General features: G+C 36.8%; 1 protein-coding gene across 2 annotated transcripts; it reads left to right on the top strand.

Annotated features, from left to right (window-relative positions):
- Positions 1-1,649: 1,649 nt before the first annotated feature.
- Positions 1,650-27,647, top strand: LOC118811924 (von Willebrand factor A domain-containing protein 5A-like). 2 transcript variants are annotated; one of them, XM_036576524.1, is made up of 25 exons: positions 1,650-1,918; positions 2,087-2,169; positions 3,091-3,293; positions 5,060-5,282; positions 5,914-6,080; positions 6,301-6,415; positions 8,566-8,741; positions 10,659-10,747; positions 10,930-11,074; positions 12,394-12,473; positions 12,954-13,068; positions 13,729-13,887; positions 14,098-14,204; positions 14,891-15,108; positions 15,226-15,279; positions 17,503-17,529; positions 17,718-17,750; positions 19,717-19,740; positions 19,887-19,895; positions 20,091-20,111; positions 20,871-20,897; positions 21,692-21,721; positions 24,498-24,655; positions 26,906-27,029; positions 27,209-27,647. In XM_036576524.1, exons 2-25 carry the CDS (start codon positions 2,130-2,132, stop codon positions 27,286-27,288), a joined length of 2,424 nt encoding a protein of 807 aa, XP_036432417.1. In that variant the 5' UTR covers positions 1,650-1,918; positions 2,087-2,129; the 3' UTR covers positions 27,289-27,647. The 2 variants fall into 2 exon arrangements, with proteins under 2 accessions (XP_036432417.1, XP_036432418.1); XM_036576525.1 differs by lacking the exon at positions 1,650-1,918 and adding an exon at positions 1,961-1,986.
- Positions 27,648-27,913: the final 266 nt, after the last annotated feature.

The following is a 27,913-nucleotide window of genomic DNA, read 5'->3' on the forward strand; positions in this document are numbered from 1 at the left end:
CCTGTAGAACACCTTCATGGCCTATCAGGAGGCCAACTTGCATCCCGTCCATAGCCACCACCATCAGATATAGTCTTACATCACACATCCTGTATGCATTTGCTAGATTTTCAAAAAGGTAGTGTTGCAGACCATCAAAGCTGCAGTCCTTCTCCTCTCATTTGTGTTCTACAGGATGTATACAGTACAGTGAGAGATGAAATATAAAACATAGCGACAAATTTTAGTGTCATCAGATCCTGCACTTACATATTCCTCAAGGCAGTCCAAAAAAAATGTTCTGTCTTCCACGTCGATGATTATCTTTGTAATGGTTTACTATAGTCTTTTCGTTATATGAGGCACAACTGCAAAACTTACATCTCCACTTTATGCACAATTGCAGCCAAACTTCAGTGAATTAGAACTAAACCTCTAAAACAGAAAATTCATTATCAGAACAGATAAGGGGTACATCAATTAAGTCATATGAACTGCAAACATAATGGAAAGAATCATTTATAGCATTGAAAAAAAAATCTAATTTACACAATTTTCCACTTACCCTAGATCAGTAGAAACATGTCTGAAGTGCAAATTGTCATTCTTTAGTTTAGAACTGGAGCTGCTAGGCTCACACTTTTTAAAAAGATGGTTCTTTACACATTCTTTATTAAAGATATAATTCTATGTAGAACCATTTGCATGCTTAAATGGTTGTTCGCGTGGTGAAAATGTTCTTCAGATTGATGCAGAATATGTTGTATAAGGTTGTATACAGAACCTTTTGAAAATGATTCTATAGCACCAAAAAGTGTTCTGCTATTGTTGTGATCTCTTGTAACAATTGAAGAACCATTCTTGGTGCTGTATAGAATCGTACGCAACACATTCTGAATCAATCTGAAGAACATTTTCACCATGAAAAGAAATATTCAACCATGCAAATAGTTCTTTGAGTGTTGGTGGATCTAAACCAATGTCTTTACTAAAGAACCCCTCAATAATCATCTTTTTTTAACAGCATATGTTATGTCTATCAATATGTGCCCAAAACCTTCTCTCAACACACCCAGAACACATCTGGGTCTTAATGTCACCCAGCCTACTCATTGTGGTTTAATACAAACTTTGATTTAATATAAACTGTTAAAAATGAAGAAAAATTCACCATAAAGATAAAAACTGCAGACTGCCATTTTAAACAGCGGGTGTTACGATGAAGTTTATTAATTTTTATGGTTCAAATAAACAAAGTCTCACTGTCTTATATTAAAACATGGTTGTGTCTTGAGCGGGCTGAGAGAAGTTTGAACATTAACAGAAATGAAATTGGTGACAACTTAGTTAGCTTAGTTGATGACAAACAAACAAACAAAAAAAAAACCCTTCAGGCTTTTGTTTTAAAGCCATTTTGTAAAATTATAGATGCAACCAAACTGTGCTGCCCTCCAGTGACAATTTTAAGTGTACACAGGTTTTGCTCAGCTGTAGATTAAGCCCTTAGATCTCGTCATGGGCGCTTTTCCTTTTCAGAATAAAGGGGGTGGGCTGACTGTCTCACTGTGCTGGACTGGGCTGGTCAGAGGGCTGGGCTTCCCGGTACTGGCCGCCTCTTTGCTCCGCCCCTGCTGATGAAAGCCCTTGAAAAGCAGGTAGCCTACATAGTGAGCGTGCTGTGATTGCATGTGTTCATTGTTTTTCTTCTCTGATTCCTGAGTAGTGAAACAGTCTTGACTGACTGCAGTGAGTCGCCCCGGAGTGGGCGGGGTTATGCAGCCCTGCAGACTCTCACTGTGCTGTACTCATCTTCCTCATTTGAGCTCATCTCAGTAAATGAGCTGCTCAGTCACTGTGCTGGGAACGATTAGACATACGAAGCTGAATCAGACACAGCTTTAATTCAGCTCCACTGCAGCTGTCAGCTCTACATTTAAAGGTAGGTTCTCTTTCACTTTCGCTTCACTTGATCTGGGTTTGATGTGTTTTCGAGGTCACTGACTGACAGTAAGGGCTGGTTTTCTGTTCTTAGTTCACTAAACAGTCTGATTCTCGTTCACTGAGTGAGAAAACTTCGCTCTGGTAAACTTTGTTGTTGGTGTTGCAGAAAATCAGGTCCCGCCCACGTTGTGGTTCTGCAGCTGAACAAGATGGTGAACTGCGGCTTATTGACCGACAAGAATGAACCAGGTAAGAACAGAAGCTCTCCTCACCCTTTTCTCCTGCTGACACTGTTTTCTTTACGTTTCTTTAAAACCCCAAATAAATAAACGGCAGAGAGACACGCAGGTCTGAAAGGTCGTTGATAAATCACACATCCGCCACTAGATGTCGCTGAAACTGAGGTTTCACTGAGGTTTATCTTCCTGACGGAGACCAGAACAGTTGAAACACATCTTCCTCTCAGATATTTTAATATTCAGTATACATATGTATTTCATAATATCCATCGAAATGATGAGCAATACAAAGAGTAATAGACTCCTGAAACATTCAGAGCTTTGGAATATCTGTTACATGTCCATGTAGCTTATATCTCTTCTTCTTTCTTTCTTGTTACTTTATTTTTTCATTTCTCTTTGTTTCCATTACTGTATATATCATATGCTGCAGTTATACATTACTATACATAGCAATAATTTACAGTTTATTTCACTACTATCTTGTTAATTTACCCTTTTGTTTATTGTAGTCATGTGTATTGTAATTGTTCTGAATAATTGCATTACAACAGCATTAATAAGAATACTACTACTACTACTAATACTACCACTAATAATAATAATAATAATAATAATAATAACAAGAACAGTATGTAGACTATATTCCATCATTATGTTATGCAGCCTTCAGGGGCAGCAATTAAAAGTGATATATCTTTCATTTAAACACACTTAGATTAAGGTACCTTCATCATCTTTAAAAAATAAAGTAGTGTTATCTGTTATTGACCCATTTCTGCCATGTAACTTTACAGGGGTATCATTTAGCCCAAGTCAGTGAACTTTATGGGGAATTCAGTCATTCAGTCAGCTGAAACTGTGGTTCAGTTTCCTGTAGGTCTTTGTCTGAAATTACTAACCAAGTCCTTCCTACATATTTCCCGCCCAGTTCATCTGAAGAGCGTAGTGGTGGATCTAAAGGTTAAGGGTCATGTAGCTACAGTGAGCTCCACTCTGCAGTATGTAAATGAAGAAGAGCGCCCCCTGGAGGCCCTGTTTGTCTTCCCCATGCCTGCAGAAGCTGCTCTCTGCCACTTCAGTGCCAAGATTGCAGACAAGGAGGTAATGGCGAAGGTGCAGGAGAAAGAGAAGGTGAGAAAGAGGAACAAAGTCACCAGACCAGCACTGATCATATACAACTTAGCATGACTGCTTTAGAGCACTGATAGTGTTTAAAGTTTTCCAGTGATTCAACAAAAAAAAGCAAAGATCACACCTGAAATCTCAGCATGTTTTCTGTTAGCGTGTACTTTTCACTACAGCTGGTGTTTGACGTACACCCTGTGTCACTGGTTGCTTTCAAAAGCGAACTGTGCAAGATGAGCGATAGACATTTATAATAGTGATAGACGTGTAAATAGAAAACAGATGACTTTCCACTTTGCCATGCTTCAGGAGTTACTTTGACTACTGAAGATACTGAAAATCAGCATACACTCTCACACTTTCAGACTAGAATTTAGTGTCATAATATTCTTCTCTCTCTGAGAGGAAAAGCAACATGAACCTGTAGATATGGTTGTCACCAAGTTATGGGCTCCAGGGCACAAATGTTTGGTAAGCGTTTACCTGGCTACCTTTTTGGGTGGTCAGGGAATGTTTGTATGATATCACAGCAGGTTACATTAGGTCTATGCAGCACCACGATGGCAGCATACTAACTGCCGTGTTGAGCACATCACTGCCATAAACGCATATTTTTTTTCCGATCAGGGCAAAACAATAGCAAGATTAGGCGCACATTAACAAGAGCACAGTTTAACATAAACCCAACAACCAACAACATTTCTCTTAAAAATATGTGACCACTATTAACAAGTAAAACATTTACGTCAATTAAGACAACATAAATTAAAATTGTACAGCTGAAGGTTACATAATAAAGACAAAACAGCAGCAAATTTAATAACCGTCAAGCATCCTAAAGCATACTGCCATGGCAGGGGTGGATTTTTTTTTTTCATTTATATCTTACCTCTGATGACATTATGTGCAGAAGTAGACAGCTCGCCGATCACTCCTGACAAGGATGATATAACTTTTTTCTTTAACTCAGGTGGCTGATATTTTATAAGTACATTCACAGGAACACCAGCTCACCACTAAAGAAAAAACCTGAAAGCTTGACTGAAGTAATGGAGGACAGTTGAGTGGTTGCTAAGTAGTGATTGGAGGAGGAAATGAAGCAGACATTTAGGAAACTCTTGGGATGATCTGGGCTGTTGCGATCATGAAATTTTAGCTAAAGATTAATCGCCAAATATACTGAACAACAATGTTAATACATTGTTTTTTTGGTTTTGCTCCCATTTTGCAGCTAAAAAAAAATTATACTAAAAAAGAATATTTCCTAAAAATGTATTGCACTGCTACAGGCAAATGGTGATCACACCAGATACTAATGTGGGAATTCAGTTTCATGACCCGCCCTGTTTTTTGTGGAGTTTCACTAAAACTTTTCCAGTAAAAAGTGTTGTGTTTATATTTTTGTTTAGTGTCAATAATTGCTGTTTACAGTTTGTTCATTTTATGTTCCCAACTGATGACAGACACAGCTTGAGCTCACATAAACAAACATCACTGCTGCCCTCTAAAGTTTTTATAGCCCCAAATCAAAAGTTAGATCTTTTGTTGTTTTATAAGACTCATGGTGGGTCTCAATAAACGTGTTTTCTGCTTTATTTTATTTACATGTATTTGATGAAAACACATCAAATTTACATTCTGTTTGTTACGATGTAAACATGTGAAAATAGTAATTGTGGTCAATTTAAATAATTACTATTAGACAATTATGTACTATTTTTGACAGGACTTTCTGTAGAGCTCCAGACTGAAGTGTTTTGTCTGTACTTCAGGCGCGGGAGGAGTATGATGATGCGATTGCTTCAGGAGATCAGGCCTTTCTGCTGGAGGAGAGTGACGAGAGTGAGGATGTGTTCAGGCTGAGTGTGGGGAGTCTGCCTCCAGCCCAGAGTGCTGCTGTCACCTTCATCTACGTCACTGAGCTCTCTGTGCAGGCTGACCACGCCCTGCGCTTCTGCCTGCCTGCAGTGCTGAACCCCCGTTACACACCACCAGGTACCAAACTGAAAGACACACGCTGCACCTTTCCATCATGAACCAAACACACCATCCTGAACAGCACAACACCTGGCCTGTTACACATTACAGGTTTAATCAGGTCTGAAATTATGATCTGGACCTGAATGTAGTTCAACTCACAGCACCAAGTTTAGAATCTGAACCCTGTAGAACTGCAGCTCGACAAAACTCTGTCCCAGCCTGACTGAACCTGCTGTTTTTTTTTTAACCATTTACTCATGGACTTCCCAGCAGCACAAGTGGTTCCAGTGTGCCAGATTAAAAATGTTTAAGGTAATAAAAGTAGAGAGAAAGAATAAAGTTGAGGGACACACAGCCAAAATCTACTAAAAGTGGAAGGCTATGAGAAACCTAAAGATAAAATTTGAACCCGAACAGAACTTATAAAAATATTTGAGTAAAGATATCCGAACCCATCCAGAACAGGTTTTGTCAGGTTCAGTGAAATATTTCAGTCTTGAGTACACATAATTATTTTAAGCACTGTACTCTCAGATATATGTAGTAATATATAAAGTATTGCACTATATACCTTATCTGAATGTAAGGAGTCATGCTGAACAAACTAAATGAGCTCTTATCTCAGGTTCCTCTGTTTTTCTCTCAGGTACAGGTGGTGGTATAGTGTCAGAGATAACATCATCACCAGCAGGTGTTCCCTACTCTCTCTCTCTCACAGCCCATGTGAGCTCTCCCAACCCCATCACTAAAGTAGAGTCCAAATGTCCTCTTGAGCCTCTGATGTTCCTCAACGCAGACCACACAAATGCAAAGGTATGAGTGTGTTTTAAAACGCACTCACTCAGCACTCACACATCAGAGAAACCTGCTGCCTGTCTGCTCCATATGATTCAATCTCTCTGCACCACTCACATTCTCTGATATAGAGGGTCAGTTTTGATATCTGCACAACCTCAATCTGACTGACATTCACAACTCTGTCTAATTCTGTGTGTGCATGTGTGTATGTATGTGTATATGGCTATGTGTTTAGGTGAGTCTGTCTGCAGGTCATATGTTTGACAGGGATGTCGAGCTGTTCCTATATTATCAGAACGCCCACCAGCCCACTGCTATAGTGGAGGCAGGAGAGCCCACAGCACAGCCAGGTAAACTAAACACACTTTCAGTCACTTCAGTTAAACAAACAAAAGCTTATTGACTTAAATGAGTAGTATTGGTACGTTTCACTGAATATAATACACTAGAAAAAGTAATGTAGCTTCTTTCTGCAGGCCCCCTAGTGAACATTCTGCCAGCAGGATACAAATCAACTTGGACATTTTACATAATATAATTAGAGATGCACTGATACCATGTTTTCCCTTCCAATACTAATACCTCATCCTTAAAAATATTCCTATACCGAGTACAGATAACGACACTAACTCTATCTAAGGTAACTAACCTGTAAGATGCTAATGGCATTTACTTGTTCAAATGTATATATTGCTTAAGCCTATTTTTTGTTCATTTACTATATGAGTGCAGTCCTAATGGTATGTGTGCTATTTTTACACACTATTAAGTATATTAGTATGCAGTTTGGGATGGGGAAATAATAACACAGCGGAACATTTAGGCTATATTCTCAAGTATTATGTCAGTTAGTATGCTTTAAAAGTCAGATTTATAAGAGATAATAATAATGATCCAAAATAAAAACCTGCTTTACTGCCTTTGCTGGGTCAGTTGGATACTTTTAAGGTCATATTTGGTCAAACGTGTAGTCTCATCTTCAGAGTCTGACCAAATCGGACTGAGCCATAAAACTGCTGCAGTAAAAAACAAAAAAGCTGTTTAGTGGTGATGGTGTTTCGGAATTTAGTGTAAGGAGTTGGAGAACGAACTTCCGGCTGTACAGCGAGTGAGCTGAGCTCGTTACTGTGACGTAGCAACAAGCTGCTTTTTAAAAAACTATAATTATTTGGAAGGAATTGCTAACATTAAAACATATTAAACGACACATTCACGGCAATTTATTAATTTCTTACTTTATTTATTTAACTTTTGTATAAAAGCAATAGAACACTCGAGGCCATGTGTTATCGCGTATAACATCACAGCTGTGATGATCTATGGCCAAATCGCAGCCGTGATGTTATTTTGCAATAACACACAACCTCTCGTGTTCTATTGCTTAAGTATCCTTAACACTGATACCCATACTGCTTTAAAGAGCCTGTATCGGCACTAATACAGATACAGTATCGGTACTAAATATAATCAAATAAAATATTGGCACCGTAACTTTGTTATCAGACTAACTGAACACAATTTTAGTCGGTTATTTATTGAACAAACTTAAATGAATAATATTTTACAGAATACCGTAGACTTCTTTCTGCAGGCTGCCTAGCAGTAACTCAACTGGCTTGGATATTTATGTGAAATATAGTAACTATGTTGAGCTGCTAGCGAGCTCAGTGGGGGTGAAGGTAACTAAAGCTTTCTTAATTTCAAAAATTCATGTACAACTCCTGTAATAAAAAATAGCATTTCAATACCAGATGCTTTCTAAATGCTGACTTGCTTGCTCACCCACTAAGATAAGGAGGTTTTGTAAATCATTCCCAACAAAATATATTCCATAAATGTTATTGAAGAAAACAATAGTTCAACTGAGGGACCTCCAGAACAGGTGGAAACTGTATTTTATGGCTATTGTGAAGTCATGGATAAATAGAAATAAACATGAACTATGAAACGAGATGTAAATATGACCAAACACTTCTGGATTTTTTATGTATCTGACAAGAGATGATGTTTTTAATTAAGAAAATGTTGTTCATTGATGTTGGTGCTGGATAGTGAATCTTATTTCATGTTTGCAAAAATCTGATAATCCAAAGAAAAGTAACCTAGGAAAGTAGTGTATTCAACTGGTGCTACCATTTTTTGGTTGTCATAAATTGACATATATTTCGTCGCTGTCCAAAGAAAAACATGTCTTTCTCTTTTTTTATCTCATTTTTGTTGATTTTAAGTTTTGTGCATCCTTCTAACATGGTGGCTGTCCTTTACATCATGTGAAAATTTCATGCTCAATAAACCAAAAGAAACGCTTCAAATATCTATAAAAATGTCTTCATGTTGACTTACATAAAAGTAAAGAAAGTTACTATTTTGGAGATACTTGTTTTACTTTGGACAGCGACAATTTGTTTCCTGAAGTGTTATTAATCACACTTTTTCTTTTTTCCGGTCTGTCCTTTTACTTTCTTTCCAATACACATTCTTTCATTTCTCCTTCCTTTAGGAACTCTGATGAGAGACCCTGTGGTCATGCTAAGTTTGTACCCAGAGTTCCCTTCAGCGCTGATGTCATCTGTAACATCTTGTGGTGAATTTGTGTTCATAATGGACAGATCTGGCAGTATGGGCTGTCCGATGCATAATGGATCAGGTGCACAGATGCGCATCGCGAGTGCCAGGGTAAGACTCAACACTGAACTGAAGTGAAAACACTGAAAAAATAAGCTCCATCAGAATGGATTTATTGCAGTAGTTAGAAATAACTTTGCTTGCCATTTAAAAGCTGTATTTGAACAAGTGAACTACAGTCACAGCAACATACAGCGCATAAACATAAACTCGATGCCTGGAACTACTGATGATTAGGAGTGTCAAACAAAGAAAATATAGACCTATAGATAAGTCAACCAGCAGCCGACCAACAAAAGAAAATTTCAAAGTTTCAGTTTCCCTCGAGAGCCTCCACTGTAACAAGAATCAACTAGTTGTCCGAACAAGAATGAGCAGCTACAATTCCAGAGTTGAAAGCTTTGACTGTACATATGATGAATATGTTTATTGGTACGAACAGCCACTTTTGCTCTCTCTGGATTCCCCCTATGGATTTAAAGTCAAAAGTTTAAAATAGGGGTGTGTTTAAACAAAGGCATTTCAGCTAACCTGCCCTGGCAGTAAATAGCAAGGAGACATATTGAAAGTAAACAGAACTTTCATTTAAGCTAATTTGCTCAATGTCCATGTGGGAAGAGTTGAGCCACCCCATTACATTGGCAGCCTCTTCCCCACATGCAGAACAACATGCCAGGCAGCAACAAGAATTAAAATAAGTGTGGACGTCCCTGAAAAAGATAATGTCTATAAGGCAGCATATGTCGCTAAAATGTGTATATATCTTTCTGCATTAATGGTGCTTTTACAGGTGAACACAGAAGTTACCTACTAATAACCTGCCCATAACATGACAGACCCTGGCTTTTGCACTTTACGCTGGTAACAATCTGGATGGTCCTTTTCTTTTTTGTCCCAGAGAAGACAATATCCATTATTTACATAAAAAGTCTGAAAGGTTGACGCATGTTTCCACTGTGCATCCACTAATATCAGATGAGCTCAAGCCCAGAGAAGTCGGCAGCATTTTGGACATTGTTGTCCTAGGGCTTCTACTGTGCATAGTACAGTCTTACTTTGGATTTGTAGATGCAGTGGCAAACAGTATTTATTGATGATGCAGTGACATTCATCACAGAACCATGCCGGTTTTTAATATAGCAAAAAAGCTCATGGGCATTCAGTGGTTTTCAACTTTGCCCTTTAGATACTGAGATTTCCCTTCATCTTTTGATATTATTATGCGCTGCAGTGGCTGAAACATCTAAAATCCTTGCAAATGTTGGTTGAGAAATATTGTTCTTAAACAGTTGTTCTATTTGTTGATGCATTTTTTGTAAAAGTGATGAGCCTCAACTCATCCTCACTCATAAAGTGCATATAAAAGCCTTACCTCTATGTCCCTTTTATACCCAAGCATGATTACATCACCTCTTTAAAATGTTTTCTGAACATTTAATGTACCTAGTTGTAAAAATGTGTCCTGTGTTGCATGAATCAATTTCTGAATGAGTGTATATTTGTGAAAACAATGAAGTTGATAAGATAAAACATTAATTATCTTGTCTCTGTACTGTTTTCATTTAAATACAGGTCAAAGTGGATTTACAGATCACTGCTTTCTATTTTACCTGCTGTCTCAACTTTTTTGAAATTGAGTTTGAAGAATATATGAAGAATGTTTTTACTGGACACTGTGTCAGACAGAATTGTAATTTGCCACTCTTTCCAATCAGAATATGTATTTATACAGTACTGTGTGAAATCTTATACACAGCACTGTTCAAAAGATTAATGCAGTAAACAATAACAAGAAGTTGATATCTTTTGTGCCAGTTAGAAGAATGAAGGTTTAGTTCTAGATTTCTCTTTGATGCCCCCAGTAAGTATATACACGTATATAATGTATATATATCAAAACTGCATTTTTATATACATTTAGTTTGATCAACAACACTTATTAATAGTTTGTTTTATTTATTTTTTTAGGACACTCTGCTCCTACTGTTGAAGAGTCTCCCTCTGGGCTGCTACTTTAATATCTACGGCTTTGGTTCACACTATGAATCTTTCTTTCCGTGAGTGAATTTATATCACAGTCTCAGTTCATGAATGAGACACTTTCACACTGAAGGTGATTCAGGACTGGTTTAACGTTCAGGACTTGGTGTGTGTGTGTGTGTGTGTGTGTGTGTTTGTGTGTGTGTGTGTGTGTGTGTGTGTGTGTGTGTGTGTGTGTGTGTGTGTTTGCTGTCTTCAGGAAGAGTGTTGAATACACTCAGGAGACAATGGACCAGGCTGTGAAGAGAGTAAAGGAGATGGAAGCAGACATGGGTGGCACTGAGATTCTGCAGCCTCTGAAACACATCTACAGTCAGCAGTGCATCCCTAACCAGCCCAGACAGGTAACATCACTTACCTGTTCACTGTAATCTCATTCAGATATTAATCTGTGTTATGTAGGAGATGGTTAGGCAAGATCTTATACTTTTCATCTGACAAAGTCTTTCAATGCAAACAACCAAAACATCTCTACTAAAAATAAAAATGTAAAATTTGTTTGTAGCACTTGCCGTTTGTGAACCATTCTGTTGAAAGTACCACAAACACCCCACATACCCCACAGTTAGGGTTATCAGACTAAGGGGCTAGTTGTGACATTCACTAGGAAAGCCTGATTAATTGGGGCGGTTAATTCAATATAGTTCTTTATTGTTTGAACCAGATAAGCTTTTTAGCCTGAATATATAAAAATGTTTGCATCATTAAAAATATATATGATTAGCAAAGGAGACTGTCTGAAACAGTAGCATTTTAACAGTAAAGCAAAATAGAAAATTTCAGTGCAGTAAAATTTAACTATATTTTATTTAAATGACATCTGTAGTATGTTTTTGATCTGGACCTGTAAATACAAATTTTGAAAATATGTTTCATAATGCTGTTTTGAGTTGAGCTGGAGAGGCAGGGACTACTTTGGTACTTTGTTACTTCTGCTGCAGGCCTGAAATGTCATTTAAACTAAATAAACTAAATAAAGTCAGAGTTTTGAATTTTGGTTGCACCTCACTTATCGTTGGTTGAAACATTTTTTTCCTTCCTCTTGGTCTTAAAAGTATGGACTTCTGTCATTGTTTACTTTGGGAAGCTTAGTTGTAACACTGCATTAAAACTAACCCTGCCACGAGATGGCTTTAGTCTATATTTTTAGTTCTCAAACCCCCAGATGGCCCAGTTTTTGCACCATCCATACTTCAATGGGTGAAAATGTGGGCCATCAGAGGGGTCCCTGAGGACGAGTTTGAGAATCACTGGATTATGTGCTTCAAAACTGTGTTATATTGGATGCACCTACAAGGTGCTTAAAATATGTAAATATGTGTGAATTCTGTGACTTGCACCTGTGACTTGCACAGTAACTAAAAACACTTGTGATGAAAAAAGTGAAATTTTGCGTACGAAGATGATATGGGAATACACAGATGACCAGAAGCACATTCTGCTTGAACCTGTTTAGCCACATAAAAAACATTTTGTTACATTTTACCTCATGTTGGGTTGTTCTGTGCTCTGAATCCTTTCGCTGTCTAAAGAAAAACAAATATCTCCAAAACAGTAACTGTATAGGAGAAGGCAAAAACTTTTTGTAGTGCCTCTTTACTGATGAATTTGTCCTGAATATTCTGGCTTGAAGTTCTCTGACGTCTTTTTTTTCTTCCTGCAGGTCTTCATGTTCACTGATGGAGAGGTGTGGAACACCAAAGAAGTTCTTTCCCTCGTAAGAAACAACGCTGAATCTCACAGGCATGCAGACTTTATCGCTTAAAAATATATAACTAGAAGGCTAAATATTCAGAGCAGTTAAACTGTTCATAATGCAGTTAACAACCAACTGTGCAATCATAACTAGACTGACAGAGTGTAACTAGTTACAGAGCTACTCAGCTCACAGAACTGTCTTTACAAGTACTAATGTTCTATCACAGCAGTACACTTTCAGTTCTGCACTGTGGTTGAGTAAAGTATGTGGAGGAAACTGCAGAGAAACTTTCAAAGAGATTGTGGTTCATGCAGCTTTTCACAGGCAAGCTGGTCGTTTAACTTACAAATTTGAGTAATTTGGTGTATAGGGGACGATTTATAAGAGATTTGTAATACACTGCTTAAGTACTCACAACTGTGAACAGTACTAGTGAAAATAGTGCAAATCGTGTAGCACAGCTTTATAGAAATCAGTAATTTTACTGTCTTTATTAAATGACTGAGCTGCTGTTGTTTCAACAGGTGCTTCTCGTTTGGGATTGGTGAAGGTGCGAGCACCGCCCTCATCACAGGAATGGCTCAGGAGGGATGTGGCCACGCCCAGTTTATCACAGGCACTGATCGCATGCAGCCCAAAGTAAATCTGGCTAAAACTAGCAGAAATTATAATAATCCATTCTGCAATATTGGACCATATTTACTAAAGAGCGTGCAACACCTTGAGGAGACGTTTATAAAATATGAACATTATTATGTAGTTTTATACTTTATTTTTTTATTTACAGATGTGGATCGCCTAGAACTGCTTTGAGCACTTGTGACTAAAATAAAATAAACATATGTGCACATGTTCAAGTCAGCTGTTGATGCTTTTATGCCTACGAAATGCGCCAATCTTGAGTAGATACAGCCCTGAAAACCATTAAATGATTAAAGTACTTTATCACCTTACTGACATGAATAGTGTAAGTTAGCTATGATTTCATTTGATGTAAATGTGTAAACTCTAATATTTGCATTTCCATTGAACAAACTCTATACTTATTCATGAATGTCATGTATTATTTAGAGTAAATGTTTAATTTTATTTATCTCACTTTTCACTTCAATAACAGTAAATGAAACAAGGTTCAGATCTTGGTGTCAGTTAAGCAGAAAAATATATTTATGAGCACTTTAAAGGTGCTATTCTTACTCTCTGCTGTCGGCTCTGCACAAACACATTCATCACTTTCCTTCAACATCTTTTACATTGTTTATTTACTCTTATTCACTCTCTTTCCTTCTCTCTTTCTAGGTAATGCAGTCTCTCCGCTATGCTCTACAGCCAGCTGTGGTTGATATTAGTGAAGAGTGGACGGTCCCAGTGGGCATGTCCGCCACCCGCCTTAGCCCACCCATTAACGCACTCTTCCAGGGTCAAAGGGCACTGATTTACGCTCAGCTGAAAGGAGAGGTGAGAGCATTAATCTGATATTTACAGGGAAACAAGCTTCCACTATTTTACCCTTTTCCTTGAATCTAGTAGTCCATGAGCTTTACAGCTATTTAAATAGATTAGAAACATTCAGAAATGAATATTGGTGACACAGCGCTGCTTTCAGTTATGAGTCTCCTTATTTAGTGAGTGAACTGATGACACAGCCACACTTCTTTCTGTCTGTAGAGTCAGAGCTCAGACTCTGAGGGGACTGTAACAGTGAAGTACCGTCTAGCAGATCAAGAGGTCACCAACACACTCAGCTACTCCCTCAAGCCTGCTGAGAATACAGGGTAACATTCAGTTACATGTTCATTCTGTGATCTCCACTGTTTTCTCTGAGGAACAGTTACTTTTTCATTTCTTTCTCCTCTACTGATGTTATGACATCACAGTAAGAACAACTACAGCAGTCAGACTGAGCTGGATGAGTTGAACTGACTTCATCATAAAACCATGGTAGTGTGTGTTGTGGTGGTGCGATTGCGTCAGGCACAGTGATGTTACTGGGTTTTTATTCACCTCAATGTCACTGCTAGGTTAAGAATAGTCCACCAACCAATGATATTGAGCCAGTAGTCAGAAACCGACCACTGATGAAGAGCTAAAATATGCTGAACACAATTTATAGTCTGTGTTGTCTCTTCTCTATCTTTACAGGTGGACCAACAAGGTAGGTGAGTTTAATAGAGTGGACAGTAAGTGTACACAGTGTTTCAAAAATAAGCAACACCTGTGCCTGATACACTCGTACCAGCACCACACGCACTACCATGTTGGTGTCACTGCCACATTAGGAATGGTACACCAGCCGATACCTTGGTGATCTTAAAGTGGTCCCTCTCCATTGATAGATGGGGTCAAAGGGGGTTGATAAATTATGCATAGCAAAAGATGGACTGTAGTTGCTGTATGTTAACGTTTATCTTTAGTTGGCTTTATCACCCTCACACAGCTTGTACACTGTCTGTTTGTTCAGACTGTCCATCCACAGACTGGCTGCCCGCTCTCTGATCCGCTCTCTGGAACGGGAGGAGCAGAATGAGGGAGCTGAGAAAGAGGCTTTAAAGGCCAGAGTGGTGGAGCTCAGTGTGCAGGCTGGAGTGAGCAGCTCACACACAGCCTTCATTGCCGTTCATAAGGGCAGTGGAGAGGCTGTGAAAGGACCACTGCTGAGGAGGAGAGTTCCTACAGGAGGTTAGTGTTGCTTTATTATAAGACTTTTGCTCTCATTGTGCTTTTGTTTTGAGCACAGACACATCATGGATAAAACCTCGAGAACTTAGTGTCCTGGTTTTATGTGCTTCTATTTAGGGATGCCTTTTATGGGGGCACTAACGCCACTGTCGGGTTTGGGTGCCATGAGAAGTAAGTAACAGAAAATGCTAATTTCTACATATTTAATTCATTATTGAACACAGTACTGCTCTTGTACTCATTAGTCTCTCACACAAGTCTTCATTTTCTTTTCTTTATCACACACTTAAAATCTAAAAATAAAAATTAGTCAATTAGTGCAGGATAAATTAAGTAATTTTGTTACCTCTTTAATAAGCTGCTCATCCAAACCAAAGCACAGGGGGATCACAAATCCACCTCCAACTATATATAGTATTTTATTTGACTGTAGTGAGCAAGTCTGTCTTGTTTAAAAGATGATATTTAAGACATTTAACCTTGAGCCTTTCTGTTTCATTTAAATGCTTTCAATATTAGCACATTTAAACGCATTAAAAATGACTTTTAACACATTATATCACTACAGTGACTGGTAAGACTCAATGCACCATACAGTTAATAACATGTTGCAAACTCATAAAAGCAATGCAAATTCAGGAAACACTTTAATCAACATTACTACACCAGAGCTACATTTCACAAACGTGCTGCAAATACAGAAAACACAAGCAACATTAGAAACGCTTCACATCCAGTCACAATGGAAATGTTTCTGGAGGACTCTCAAAAGAGCTAGAAATCTGTGTTGGAAAATCTCTGACAGAAATAAGTTGATCAGACCACAGAGTCACTCTGAATGGCTTTATCTTCTTTGACTGTCTTCTGGAAACGTTTCTGTTGCACTGTGACTGACTCTGCAGCGTCTCTGAAGTTGCATGTGTTTTCTGTATTTGCAGCGCGTTTGTGAAATGTTGTGCAGGTTTTGTCATTTTGATGAAAGTATTTTCTGAGTTTGCAGAGCATCTATGAGTTTGCAGCATGTTTTATTATTGTGGAAAGTGTTTGTAAAATGCAGGGCTTATGTTGTCATTTTGATTACATTTTTTCTGCGTTTGCAGCTCATTTTTTATTTGCAGTTTGTTGGGAATTCTCAGGCACAGCAAAACACAAACAGCTTATCATGTGATTATGACCCCAACAACAGGGACGCCTCAGAGAAGCACAGATTTTTAAAGTCACTTGTGTCAAAGCATTCCTTTCTCATGAGGTTTTATTCATGACATCACTAGCATTTAGTTGAAGTTGACTCGACTTTCATCACATAACTGTCGACTTAAAAAAAAGCTGCGCAACTCCTAATAAGGCATGATTCATTATATACTGTTTCAAAGATAAAATTATAGTTTTCCAAATGTAAAGATGTAAAAGTAAATTAAAATGACATCTCTAATTAACAATTATAATAATAACAATAATAATAATAATAATAGTAGTAGTAGTAATAATAATAATAATAATAATAACTTTATTAATAGAGCACTTTTCATACCAGTAGCAGATCAGTGCAAAAAAGAATTTTGATTTAAAGCTTAATTAAAGACATACATTGTCAAATCTTTCTTAAAAGTGTGTGCTGAGCTTGTCTGTCTAATAAAAGGAGGAATTGAGCTCCACAGATCAGAAGTATAATAACTGAAAGCTTCTCTCCACATTTCCTGTATTTTATGGAAGATATTTGCACAAGGCCAGTATCTGCAGATCTAAGATCTCATGTTGGAACAGAAACAGTCAGACATTCTGTGAGGTACACAGGTGCTTTAAGGCCATTTAGAGCTTTAAAAATTAGTAAAAGAACAAAACAGGAGTGATGTGAGCTCTCTTTTTGTTTTTGTTAGGATCCATGTTGCTGCGTTTTGTATGAGTTGTAGAGCCTGTATTGTTTTCCTAGTAATCCCAGTAAAAAGTAATATACAGTAATATATACAGTAATAATAACAAATGCATAAACACATTTCTCTGCATCACTCTGAGATAGACAAGGCCAAATTTTAGCAACATTTCTCAACTGATAAAAAAAAATACTTTTGTGAGTGAGTTTACACATGGGACAAAACAAAGCTCAGAATCTTAGACACACCCAGGTTTCATACTTCAGGTTTGGTCTATAAAGCAAAAGAGCCTAGCTTCTCATTAAGCATGTTTCTCTGAATTTTAATACCAAAGATAACTGACATACTTCTAGAGTGGAAATGTTCACATATATTGGACATTTGCATTATTGTACTTATGAACATATGATTATTCTTACATAAATAAAATTAGTATTACATTTCTTACAGGTACATCACTTTCTTATTGCATATACATTTTTAAAAAATATGTTTTCTCTTTTCTACATTTATCTTCCCAAAGGTTGTACTCCACCAGCGATGCGCTTGGGTAAATGTATATAAATTATTTTGCTTTGACTTTAAGTGGAGTAAAATTGTAAGTATAGATCTTGTACTAATACTAATACAATATTGGTATTACTTGTAAATATTTATAAACATATTTATTGCTGATGCATTACATTTTTTGTATACATTTGTAAAGAAATATTTATATTTTCTTTTTTCTATTTTTAGCTCACCAAGGGCGCCTTCAAAAAGGGGTCATGGGTAAATGTGTATAACTTATTCTGATTCTACTTGAGATGGAGTAAACCTGTTGGAATATTTGTTTCTTAGAAATGATTAGCTATTATTCTCTGTTTACATAAGATATAATAAAAACTGCTGTTTCATGCCTACTGATATCTACTGATAATAAGGAAACAACAAAATGAAACAGCTTTGGCCTTAGATAAGCCATTGCCTCTAGGATAATGTAAAGCTGCTGATAATGATATTGTGGTTTCGGCGTAGAATAAGACGTGGGAAACATTGAACAGAGCAGCAGGAGAGAACCACTGCTGAGTGCCCATGAATACAGCAGGGTAGCAGGCAGGTCACCTTTAGCCACACAATGCCTGTTCATGGTAGTCACACAACCCCACTGACCAGCCCCACAGCCCAGCACGACAACACACAAACAACCCATATCACCCATTTTAACTAACATCAACAACATATTTACATTAAGTTTTTCCCTACCCCAGTGCGACGCCACCCAAGAGCCTGTGCACATTGCTGCTCTGCATTTCCACGCTCCTGCGCTCCACAGCAGCGCGAGCCAATAGCGGGACACTACACAGCCCCCACTTCAAAGGTCAGCTGTTTCTGTGACCTCAGAAAGTCTGAGACTCATGCTGTCCTGCCCTCCTACCCCGAAGTCTCTCCGCAGCAGTGTTTCGGAATGCCCTTTCGTTCTGTGCTCCTGCTGTTTGTACAGAAGCTTGATAATAGGCTTGTAGAGTACATTAAAGATGGAAACATAATCATTTTTATTATGTAATGCCACCACATAGTGACAGTCATTAATCTGCATGTTATGAATGGCAGTGTGGTGGTTTAAATGAAATGCTGACACTGCTGTTTTAAACTCATTAATTCTCACCTCTCTTAGCTGAAATGGGGTTTTACAGTCAGCAGGGGCTGTTACTGCTGTAACTCGGATAACTGTCACTGAGTGCAGGCCTAAAAATAGATTCTCCATTTGAAGGATTTCATTATTTGTAGTTAAGGTTTGAATACTTTTGGAGTAGAAATGTTCACATACACTGAACATGCCAACTTGCCAATGCATTTAAAATATTATTGCTTACTTACACTTGAACATATGATTACTCTTACAACCCCGTTTCCAAAAAAGTTGGGACGCTGTGAAAAATGTAAATAAATGATTATGTGCAAATCATTTTAACCCTATATTTCATTGAAAATGCTTCACAGACAACATATCAAATGTTGAAACTGAGAAATTTTATTGTTTTTTGAAAAATATTTGCCATTTTGAATTTGATGCCAGCAACACTCCAAAAAAGTTGGGACGGGGATAACAAAAGGCTGGTAAAGTTCATTCCAGAGAGGCTGAGTCTTTCACAAGTAAAGATGATGAGGGGTTGCCCACTGTGTGAAAGACAGCATGATCAAATTGCAACAATTGAAGAATAATGTTTCTCAACATAAAATAGCAAAGAACTGTTGCGTTTCATCTTCTACGGTACATAATATTATTAAAAGGTTCAGAGAATCTGGAGAAATCTCTGTATGCAAGGGAGAAGGCCAAAAACCAGTATTTGCTGGCCATGATCTTTGGGCCCTCAGGCAGCACTGCATTGAATGCAGACATGATTCTGTAGAGGAAATCGCTGCATGGGCTCAGAAACGCTTCTGAAAACCACTGTCTGTGAAAACAGTTTGTCGCCGCATCCACAAATGCTAATTAAAACTCTTAAACACAAAGAGGAAATCATATATAAATAGGATCAAGAAATACTGCCACCTTCTCTGGGCCTGGGCTCATTTAAAATGGACTGAGGGGAAATGGAAAAGTGTCCTGTGGTCTGACAAATCAACTTTTTTGGAAATGGGGTTGTACATAAGCAAGTAAGATTAGTACTAGATTTATTACTTTCACATTGCTTTCTTATTATGAATATATTTAAAAAATATATGTTTCTTTGTTCTTTTTATCATCCTAAAGGTCCTGTATCAATGTTGGCCTTGGGTAAATATACATAGCTTATTTTAATATCTTATACTAAGACAAGATTGATATTACTTACCAATAAATGTTTATAAACATATGTATTACTTATGTATTACTTTATTATGCATACATGTTTTCTTTGATCTGTTTTTATCTTCCCAAAGGTGCAGCAGGTAAATGTATATAGCTTTTTTGGCTTTGACTTTAAGTAAAGTAAAATTGCAAGTACTAGTCTTGTATTAATGTTAATACAAGATTGGTATTACTTACTTACAAATGTTCATAAACATATTTTTTACTTACACCTTATTACATATACATTTGTAAACAAATATATTATTTCTTTTTTTCTGTTTATCTTGCCAAAGTTGGTGTTGTGCCACAGATGGGTAAATATATATAACTTATCTTGATTTAACTTTAAATGGTGTAAACTTGTAAGTTGGAATATTTGATTCTTAGAAATTATTAGTTACTATTTACTGTTTACACACAATATAATAACACCCACTATTTCACACCTATTCATATTTACTAATGAAATAAGAACCAACAAATAAACTAAGTTTCAACCTTAGATAAGCCACTACCTCTAGGTTACTGTAAAGGTGCTGATAATGTGTTGCACTTTCAGTGCATACAGATTTGACTGTTCAAACATTCTTATGTGTATATTTTTTGCTCAGGAGCTTGATAGTAGGTTCTTAGACTACATTAAAGATGGAAACAATCATTTTTCATACCACTCATGTTACGAATGGCAGAGTGGTGGTTTAAATGAAAAGCTGACACTGCTGTTTTAAACGCAGATTACTTCACACCTTTACAGTCACCGGGGGCTGTTAATGCTGTAACTCAGATAACTGTCACTGAGTGCAGGCCTAAAAATAGATTCTCCATTTGATGGATTTCATTATTTTTAGTTAAGGTTTAAATACTTTTAGAGTATAAATATTCACATACATTGAAAATGCCAACTTGCCATCTTTATGCGTTTAAAGCATTATTGCTTACTTTTGAACACAATTATTACTCTTATATAAGAAGATTAATTAATATTAGATTTATTACTTGTGCATTTCTTTTTGATTATGTGTGCATTAAGTAAATTATTAGTAAATTATTTTTTCTACTTTTGTCTTCCCAAGGTGGGGCTTCACTAATGGTCCAGAGGGGTAAATGAATATTACTTAATTTGCTTTGACGTTAGGTGGAGTAAAATTCTGAGTTATTAGTACTAATTCAAGATTGATAATATTCACTTATTAGTGTTAATAAACACAGTATATAAAAGCTTCCATTTTAAATTTTTGTGGATTAGAGCATCTACTAAAAAGGTAAATGTAATGTTTACAGACATAAATGTGTATTCAGTACATGGTCCATCGCAGTGCTCTGTGAAAACCTGAACATTATTAAAAGTAGCTAGTGATGTTGCTGCTTCAGCACTGGGTGGGCGAGCGGTGCTGATTAATGAAAAATCTGTGTAAGATCGAGAGAGCTGAGGTGACATGATATGCAAATAAAATAAAAACTGGCTGCGCTACCTTAGTTCCCTCATGTTAGGTAAATTACACAGTGCACTGTGTGGACCGGCTGCAGGGTTCTGTGTGGCGTATGTGTTGATTAGTTTAGACGGCTTCTGCAAAATAAACATTAATGTTAGTGATATTACTGCTCAAACACTGAAGTGATTAAATATCGTCGTGTTGGTTGGTTTAAACAGGAATACAGTAAAACTTCATTGCTCTTTTCTGGTGGCTGTTATCACATCAAACTACAGCACACAGAATAATTTTCTCAGATAGCAGCGCAGCCATACAGTGACGTGAGACAGACAAATACGAACATATGCCAGTGAATGGCAACATTAGTATTACTTACTTGTAAATGTTTATAAATATGTTTATTACTTATACATAACTTTCTTATTAAAAATATCTTTTTTTCTGTTTTTATGTTTCTAAAGGTGGTCATAAACGAATGAGGGTCAACCTGGGTAAATATATGTAATTTATTTTGCTTTGACTTTAAGTGGAGGAACATTGTCATTTGGAATATTTGATTCTGGTCAGTGGTTAGTTATTATTTTCTGTTTATACACACTGCACACTTACTGACATGTACTGATAAAATAAGGACCCAACTGACGTATCTAAACAAGCTAAATTCTATTAGCACCTCTATGTGATTTCCAGTCTAATTTAGCACCAAGCTAACACTGCTGTATGTCCATTTTTCATGCTGTGGTGAATCTGAAATGGCATCTTAATCCATAAGTAGTGCATTCTGTAGCAATGAAAATACTAATTCCTGCACCCAAACACTGCATAATGTCTAACAATACAGTTCCATATTGGACAAATAGAGCATTTTTTGGATGTTGAAGCCAGAATGTAACATAATATACATGGCACACTGTGTAGGAGGGAGGCTGCTGTTTGGGATTTAGCCTTGATTTGATGCTACTTAAGGCAGATCTGACAAAAACAAGTAGTAAATACTTCAAATCCTGTGATATTGAATAAAGGTGTTGTTTAGCCTGTTAGCTAGCTGATCAGCCTGGTTCTAGTTCAGAAAATAAATTGTCAGTCCTGCAGTTTAAACAAAACCGGGGGCTTACTCAGTGCCGACTCTGCCTAATAAGCAACGTTAAGTGGTTGCTTTGGGCCCCACGGGCACCAGGAGGCCCCCTAACAACTTCTGGATTATTACTGTATTATTATCTTGTCTTGTGGTTGGTGGAGCATGTGCCCCTTTTCCCCCTTCATGACTAATAATTTAACACAACAACAGGTGCTAAAATAATGTGGATTAAATTTTAACAAATGCGTCATTAATGATTCGTGCAAGTTTAACCGACGGTGTCTCAAAGACGGCTCTCACGTCCCACCTCATTTTCTTGGTCCTCCAATCACTGTTTAGCAACTGTTTCTATGCGTGCCAGAATGTTTTCTACCCATTTACAAAGACAGAACAGAAATAAAAACATCTTTAGATTAATCTGCATGATTAACATCACCATCAGCTGAACACGCATATCAATGACAGTGCCTGCTCAAAGATGTTCATTTTTTCATTCTATTTGACGGTTAGTTGATTATTTGCTAGTTTGACTGAATAATGATCCATGTGTATGAAAATACTCCTGCAAAAAAATCTGTTGCAGATTTTTAAACCCCTGTATTTTTAGCTGGTATGCTAAGTCTTTGCTGGACTATTCAAATTGTTATTCATTTGAAATGGTTCATTTGAAACATATTGGCTTTTACAACACTGGCCGTGTGGTTACTTTATTGAGTACATGAAGAAAATTAACTGATAAAGCTCAAGCCTAGGACACCAGCAGGGCTGATGGCCTTTTTAACATTTTTAAATTGAGAGCAGAGGATTTTTTGGGATGGTTCTCTTTGTTTTGCCATCATCCATTTTGAAAATACATTTCTGTTACAGCCTGTCTTGTGGTAGCAGGCTTAAAAACGTGTTTGTTCTGACCGTTGACTAGTTTAATCACATTTTATTGGCTGCCAGCTGCCATGAGAATCAAGATTAAGTAGTCAGAATTATACACTGTGTGAAAGTAATTCTGTTTAAATAAAGCTTCAGCCACTGTTAATTAGCAAGATATTGTGATATTTTTATTCGGCTATTGTGTTGTTTATATTAGAGCGTTGACAGATGGTATCTTAAAATAACACTATTTTGATAAAAGGCAATCTAGCAGTGTAATATGGTGTGATATAAGATTCCATGTTATGTTCTTTTTAATACTGGTTGTTGCTAGAGAGTTAAAGAGTTATGCAGTAGTTGGTGTTTCATCAATTTGGCCTCATTCTTGAGCACCTGCCCATTTAAGGGTCTCTGCATGTCCATGCATGAAAGCATGACGTTTATAAGGAACAGCAGATCCCCTGAAACATGAGGAGGAGTCACCTTGAAAAAGAAATTTTAAATAAACCTAAATATGTAGTGAGTAAAACATTTACAAAGGCAAAAAGCAACACTGTCACCACTGCCAACAGAGTTAAATCCGCTTGAAGCTGGATAAGCAAGAAATACTGCGTGGTGAGACGCAAAACTGGATCAAGAGTGCTGAGAAGATTATCTGTAATTGAAACTGTGATTTATTAGAACCTTAAATGAGCATCCAATTATTAGCAATCTACAAAATAGCCAGTTATACATTTACATAATGTAGACAGTCTGTGGTAGTCATTGTTATTAGTTAGCCTTTATTTTTACAGTAAATCATCTAGCAAGCTGGTGGGGGGTGGCAAAATAATCCTTTTAGGGACCCCAAAAGGCTAAAGCCAGCCTTGTTCTTACTTCATCAGTACAATCATTGGTCCATGTGAGCAGCATCACAGTCAAAGAATATTCCATTAGCAGCTGAAGGTTTTTTCGTGACACAGTAATACAGACTTCCAGTCTTATGAGGCGCTTACAGGTGTATGTCAAGTATTTTACAATGTCTTTAAACGCGCCTCAGCCACTCAGATTTTAGGAGAGGATCGATCCGTTCATTCAGTTGGAAGTGAATTGAATCAGTATTTGCTTCACCCACTGTATTTGCTTCATCTGCTTTTGTTAAATATTCATAAGACTTGTATTCCATATCATGACCATGATTCTACAGCACGTCAGCTTGTCACCTTTTACTTCTGGCGATGTTTTGAAATAATCCATACAGGAAAAAAGGGTCATTTTTTGTGCTTATTATTTTTGTGATTAGTTCTTAGACATACAATAAAATTTGGGTGCATGTGCCTCTGTAGAAGAGGATTCTGTTGAAGACCGTGTAAAGGCTGTTAAAGACCCCCTACTGCAGCTCATCTCCCTCCAGAAGGCGTCAGGCTGCTGGGAAATGGACGGTGCACTGGCGGAGGTGTTTGGGAAGACAGAGGAAGAGGTGATCAAGCAAACACCGGTACAAGTGAGTGATGTATTGAATGTAAGGTGTTATAAATAAGGTGTAAGTAATACAGACTGTATGATGATCTTGTGATCTACTGCTGGAGTTTGACAGAGAAATTTACACTTAAAGTAAAAACTTGTTCTTAGTTTTTATTTATTTATTTTTAAGTTTTTATTTTAGGAGCTAAAACTTAATTCCTTGGTGTGTGGGTGGTACTGAGACACTTGCAACTGTATGTGTCCACTATCGGTTTTATTAACAATGTCCAAAACAGTGGAGTAATGATGTGGATATGTTAACGTTACCTCTTCTGTCATTCCCAGACTGTTTTTTTAGCTGATGTGTTTAAGTACATCTTATGGAAGCCTGTTTCTGTCATATAGTGTATTATAATAATTGAAAGGAACATTTCCCCCCTTAGCATCTCAATTCTGACTTAGTAATTCTGACCTAATTATGACATAATATTCCATAATAATGACTTACTATCTCATAATAATGAGAACATTGGAGTCATTATTATAAGATACTAAGCCGCAATTATGAGATAGCAAGTATTGTATTATAATACAGTAAGTCAGAGTTATGATATAGTATGTCAAAATTATGAGAAACTTTCTTTATGAGATTTCATTATTATAAGATAGCAACCCATAATAACGAGATGCTAATTCATAATAATGGGAACTTTTTCATTATTCAGACTTACTAAATAGCTAAACAGACCAAATTAGTTCAAAACAATTAAGTATTCAAACCTTTGAATTGTTATTTTTGCAAAGATTAGAGACACTATGCAGCTAAATATATACAAAATCATTATAGGGTATTTTCTGTTGAGAGGTGTCTGTCCCAAACTCTAACACTCTTCTACTTGTGTAAATTTTTTAATAATATTAGTAATAATAATAATAAGAAGAATTTATTCTAATGTTTTTTTTTAAATATTGTTTTTAAAAAGATCTTTTTGATTTCTTTTAAAGTGAAGTTGAAAGATTTGATTTATCATTGATTTAATTTTTAAATAAAAAAACTAGATTTTTTATTTTAGCCACACCCCTGCATTTTAGAGGGGAAAGTGAGATCTCTGTCCCTCATGGCCACATGATGAGCAGATAGAGCGCATTGTTTTGAAGGAAATGTGTCCCAAAGTCTGAATCAGTGTGTTACCTTAAGAATTGTCACTACCAAAACACATATTTTCTGAAATTTTGTACAGGTTTTTATGTATTTTAATGAAAAGTATTATGATCTTATGTGTTTACAACTGTTCAAAGTCACGTTTGCTGGTCATGTTAACAGTTATTTATTAACAATTAATCCAGAGGCCATTAGCTACAGATCAGGAAAAGTCAAGGAAAGCAGATATGAAAATTAATGTCATTCAACTTTCTAGAATCTGCCTACATGACTGAAACAATGGATCACCTCTAAGACACAATATCATGACATCACATTCATAAGCCTCTTTAGCCAAATTAGAACCTGCTGAAAACCTGGTTTATTTGGTTTATGCTGGTCTAGTGCTGCTCTGGTGCTGGTCTGGTGCTGGTTTAAGCTGATTACTCAGTATGGTCATACTGGTTGACCAGCATACCAGCATCCAAAACACAACATATTCTGTTTTTTCTAGCAGGGTAAGGTAAAAAGACCATTAAAATATTACTATAGTAATTACTATGGTGGTTCCAGCTGTCTCTTTAGCAGGTGGAAATGAACTAGAACTAGAAGTGTAAGTTCAGTTGATTGATGTTTAGGTCAGTTCTTGATTTTTAAAGTGCAGTAGAAAAACACCCTGATAAAGTGAAATGCTTCCCTGCAATGAAATGTGTAGCTGGTGCACAATTATGTGACAAAAAATAACTACACAATGTTATTAAGTTATTGATCTAGGAAAATCTGTTCAAGCTTTCTGTTTTTCTTGGTTAAATAACTATCAGGATTGGTACAAAATCCTGTTGTACCACTGCAGCGCCTCCTTTATCCACCTGGATGTGAGTTCTTTGCTGTTGTGATGTAACATTGACTTGTCCTACATTTTTTATAAAGGACAAGCTACTCTGACAGTTGTCTTGTAGACATTTAAGTGCAAATGTCCCTGAGATTTTTAAAAATTTGTATATATTCTGTTTGTATGTATGGATTGTATATTTTTGAAGGTTTACATTCAGTTAGAAGAATGTTCTTAGACAGTTCTAAGTACTTGGTATTTATATGTATGTATGGGTGATGTATTATGTTGTATGTTGTGTGTGGTGTTGTGTTCAGGTGGAGAAGGGGGTCTGGGCTACAATTCTGGCTCTGATCTGGTTACACGGGTTTAAGATGGACGCTCAAGTTGAGTGGCAGTTTGTGGCCATGAAGGCAGTGACATGGATCCGCAACCAGAAAGGTAAACTCTCCATTCTCACCAGAAATCACTGATCAGAACCCCAAACAGTTACACTCAACACAACGAACATTGTTTGTTCTAAGGTCCATTATTAGGCCTGTTATACTGCAGTGAGGATGATGATGATGATGATGATGATGATGATGATTTGTGTGTGTGTGTGTGTGTGTGTGTTTCAGTGGTCAGTCTTTCTGAGAGTGTTCGTGTGGGTAATGATCTGCTGGGCTGCCAGGTTAAAGAAGAGGATCTTGGACTCTGAAGTCTTCAAACATTCTTGCTCTAAAGCTACTGTGCCTAATGCAGACTTTCCAACCTACACCTCATTTACTGATGTTAACTGGTTTGATTTTAGCAAAATTAGTTTTACATTATCATTTTTAAGTAATATTGCTTTTCAGAAGAGAGTACAGTTTCTGTTACCTTTGTATGTTCGAATCATTATGCTATAATTAAGCTAAAGAGGCCTATTTCTTTTATTTCTAACTGCTTTGTGACTTTTTGTCTGTTCTGAATAGATGACATATGGAGCTGTTACATTTAACGACTGGAGCTAACTATCGCAATATTTTTAATAAATTTGCAAGCATTACTTCTGCCAATAAAATGTTTTTTTTTGAATGAGTGAAATATTTTTCATCCTTTTAAAAATCAAGACTAAATGCCATACTACATAGATGTCATTTCATTAACATTGTGAAAGACAGAGAAAAGGAACTTCAAAGAAAACTTGAATATTGAGTTGAATTAATCTGACAAATATTGTTTTCCAGGTAATAAATTGTCTGTAAGAAAGGTTGTAGATACACTGAAAATTCCAAAATCAAGAGTGAAAATGTATGTATATCTATGGCTAATCTCTAGTCCACTAACTAGCTCATCATCAC

The sequence above is a fragment of the Colossoma macropomum genome, unplaced genomic scaffold (assembly GCF_904425465.1).
Source record: "Colossoma macropomum unplaced genomic scaffold, Colossoma_macropomum, whole genome shotgun sequence".
NCBI classification, from domain to species: domain Eukaryota; kingdom Metazoa; phylum Chordata; class Actinopteri; order Characiformes; family Serrasalmidae; genus Colossoma; species Colossoma macropomum.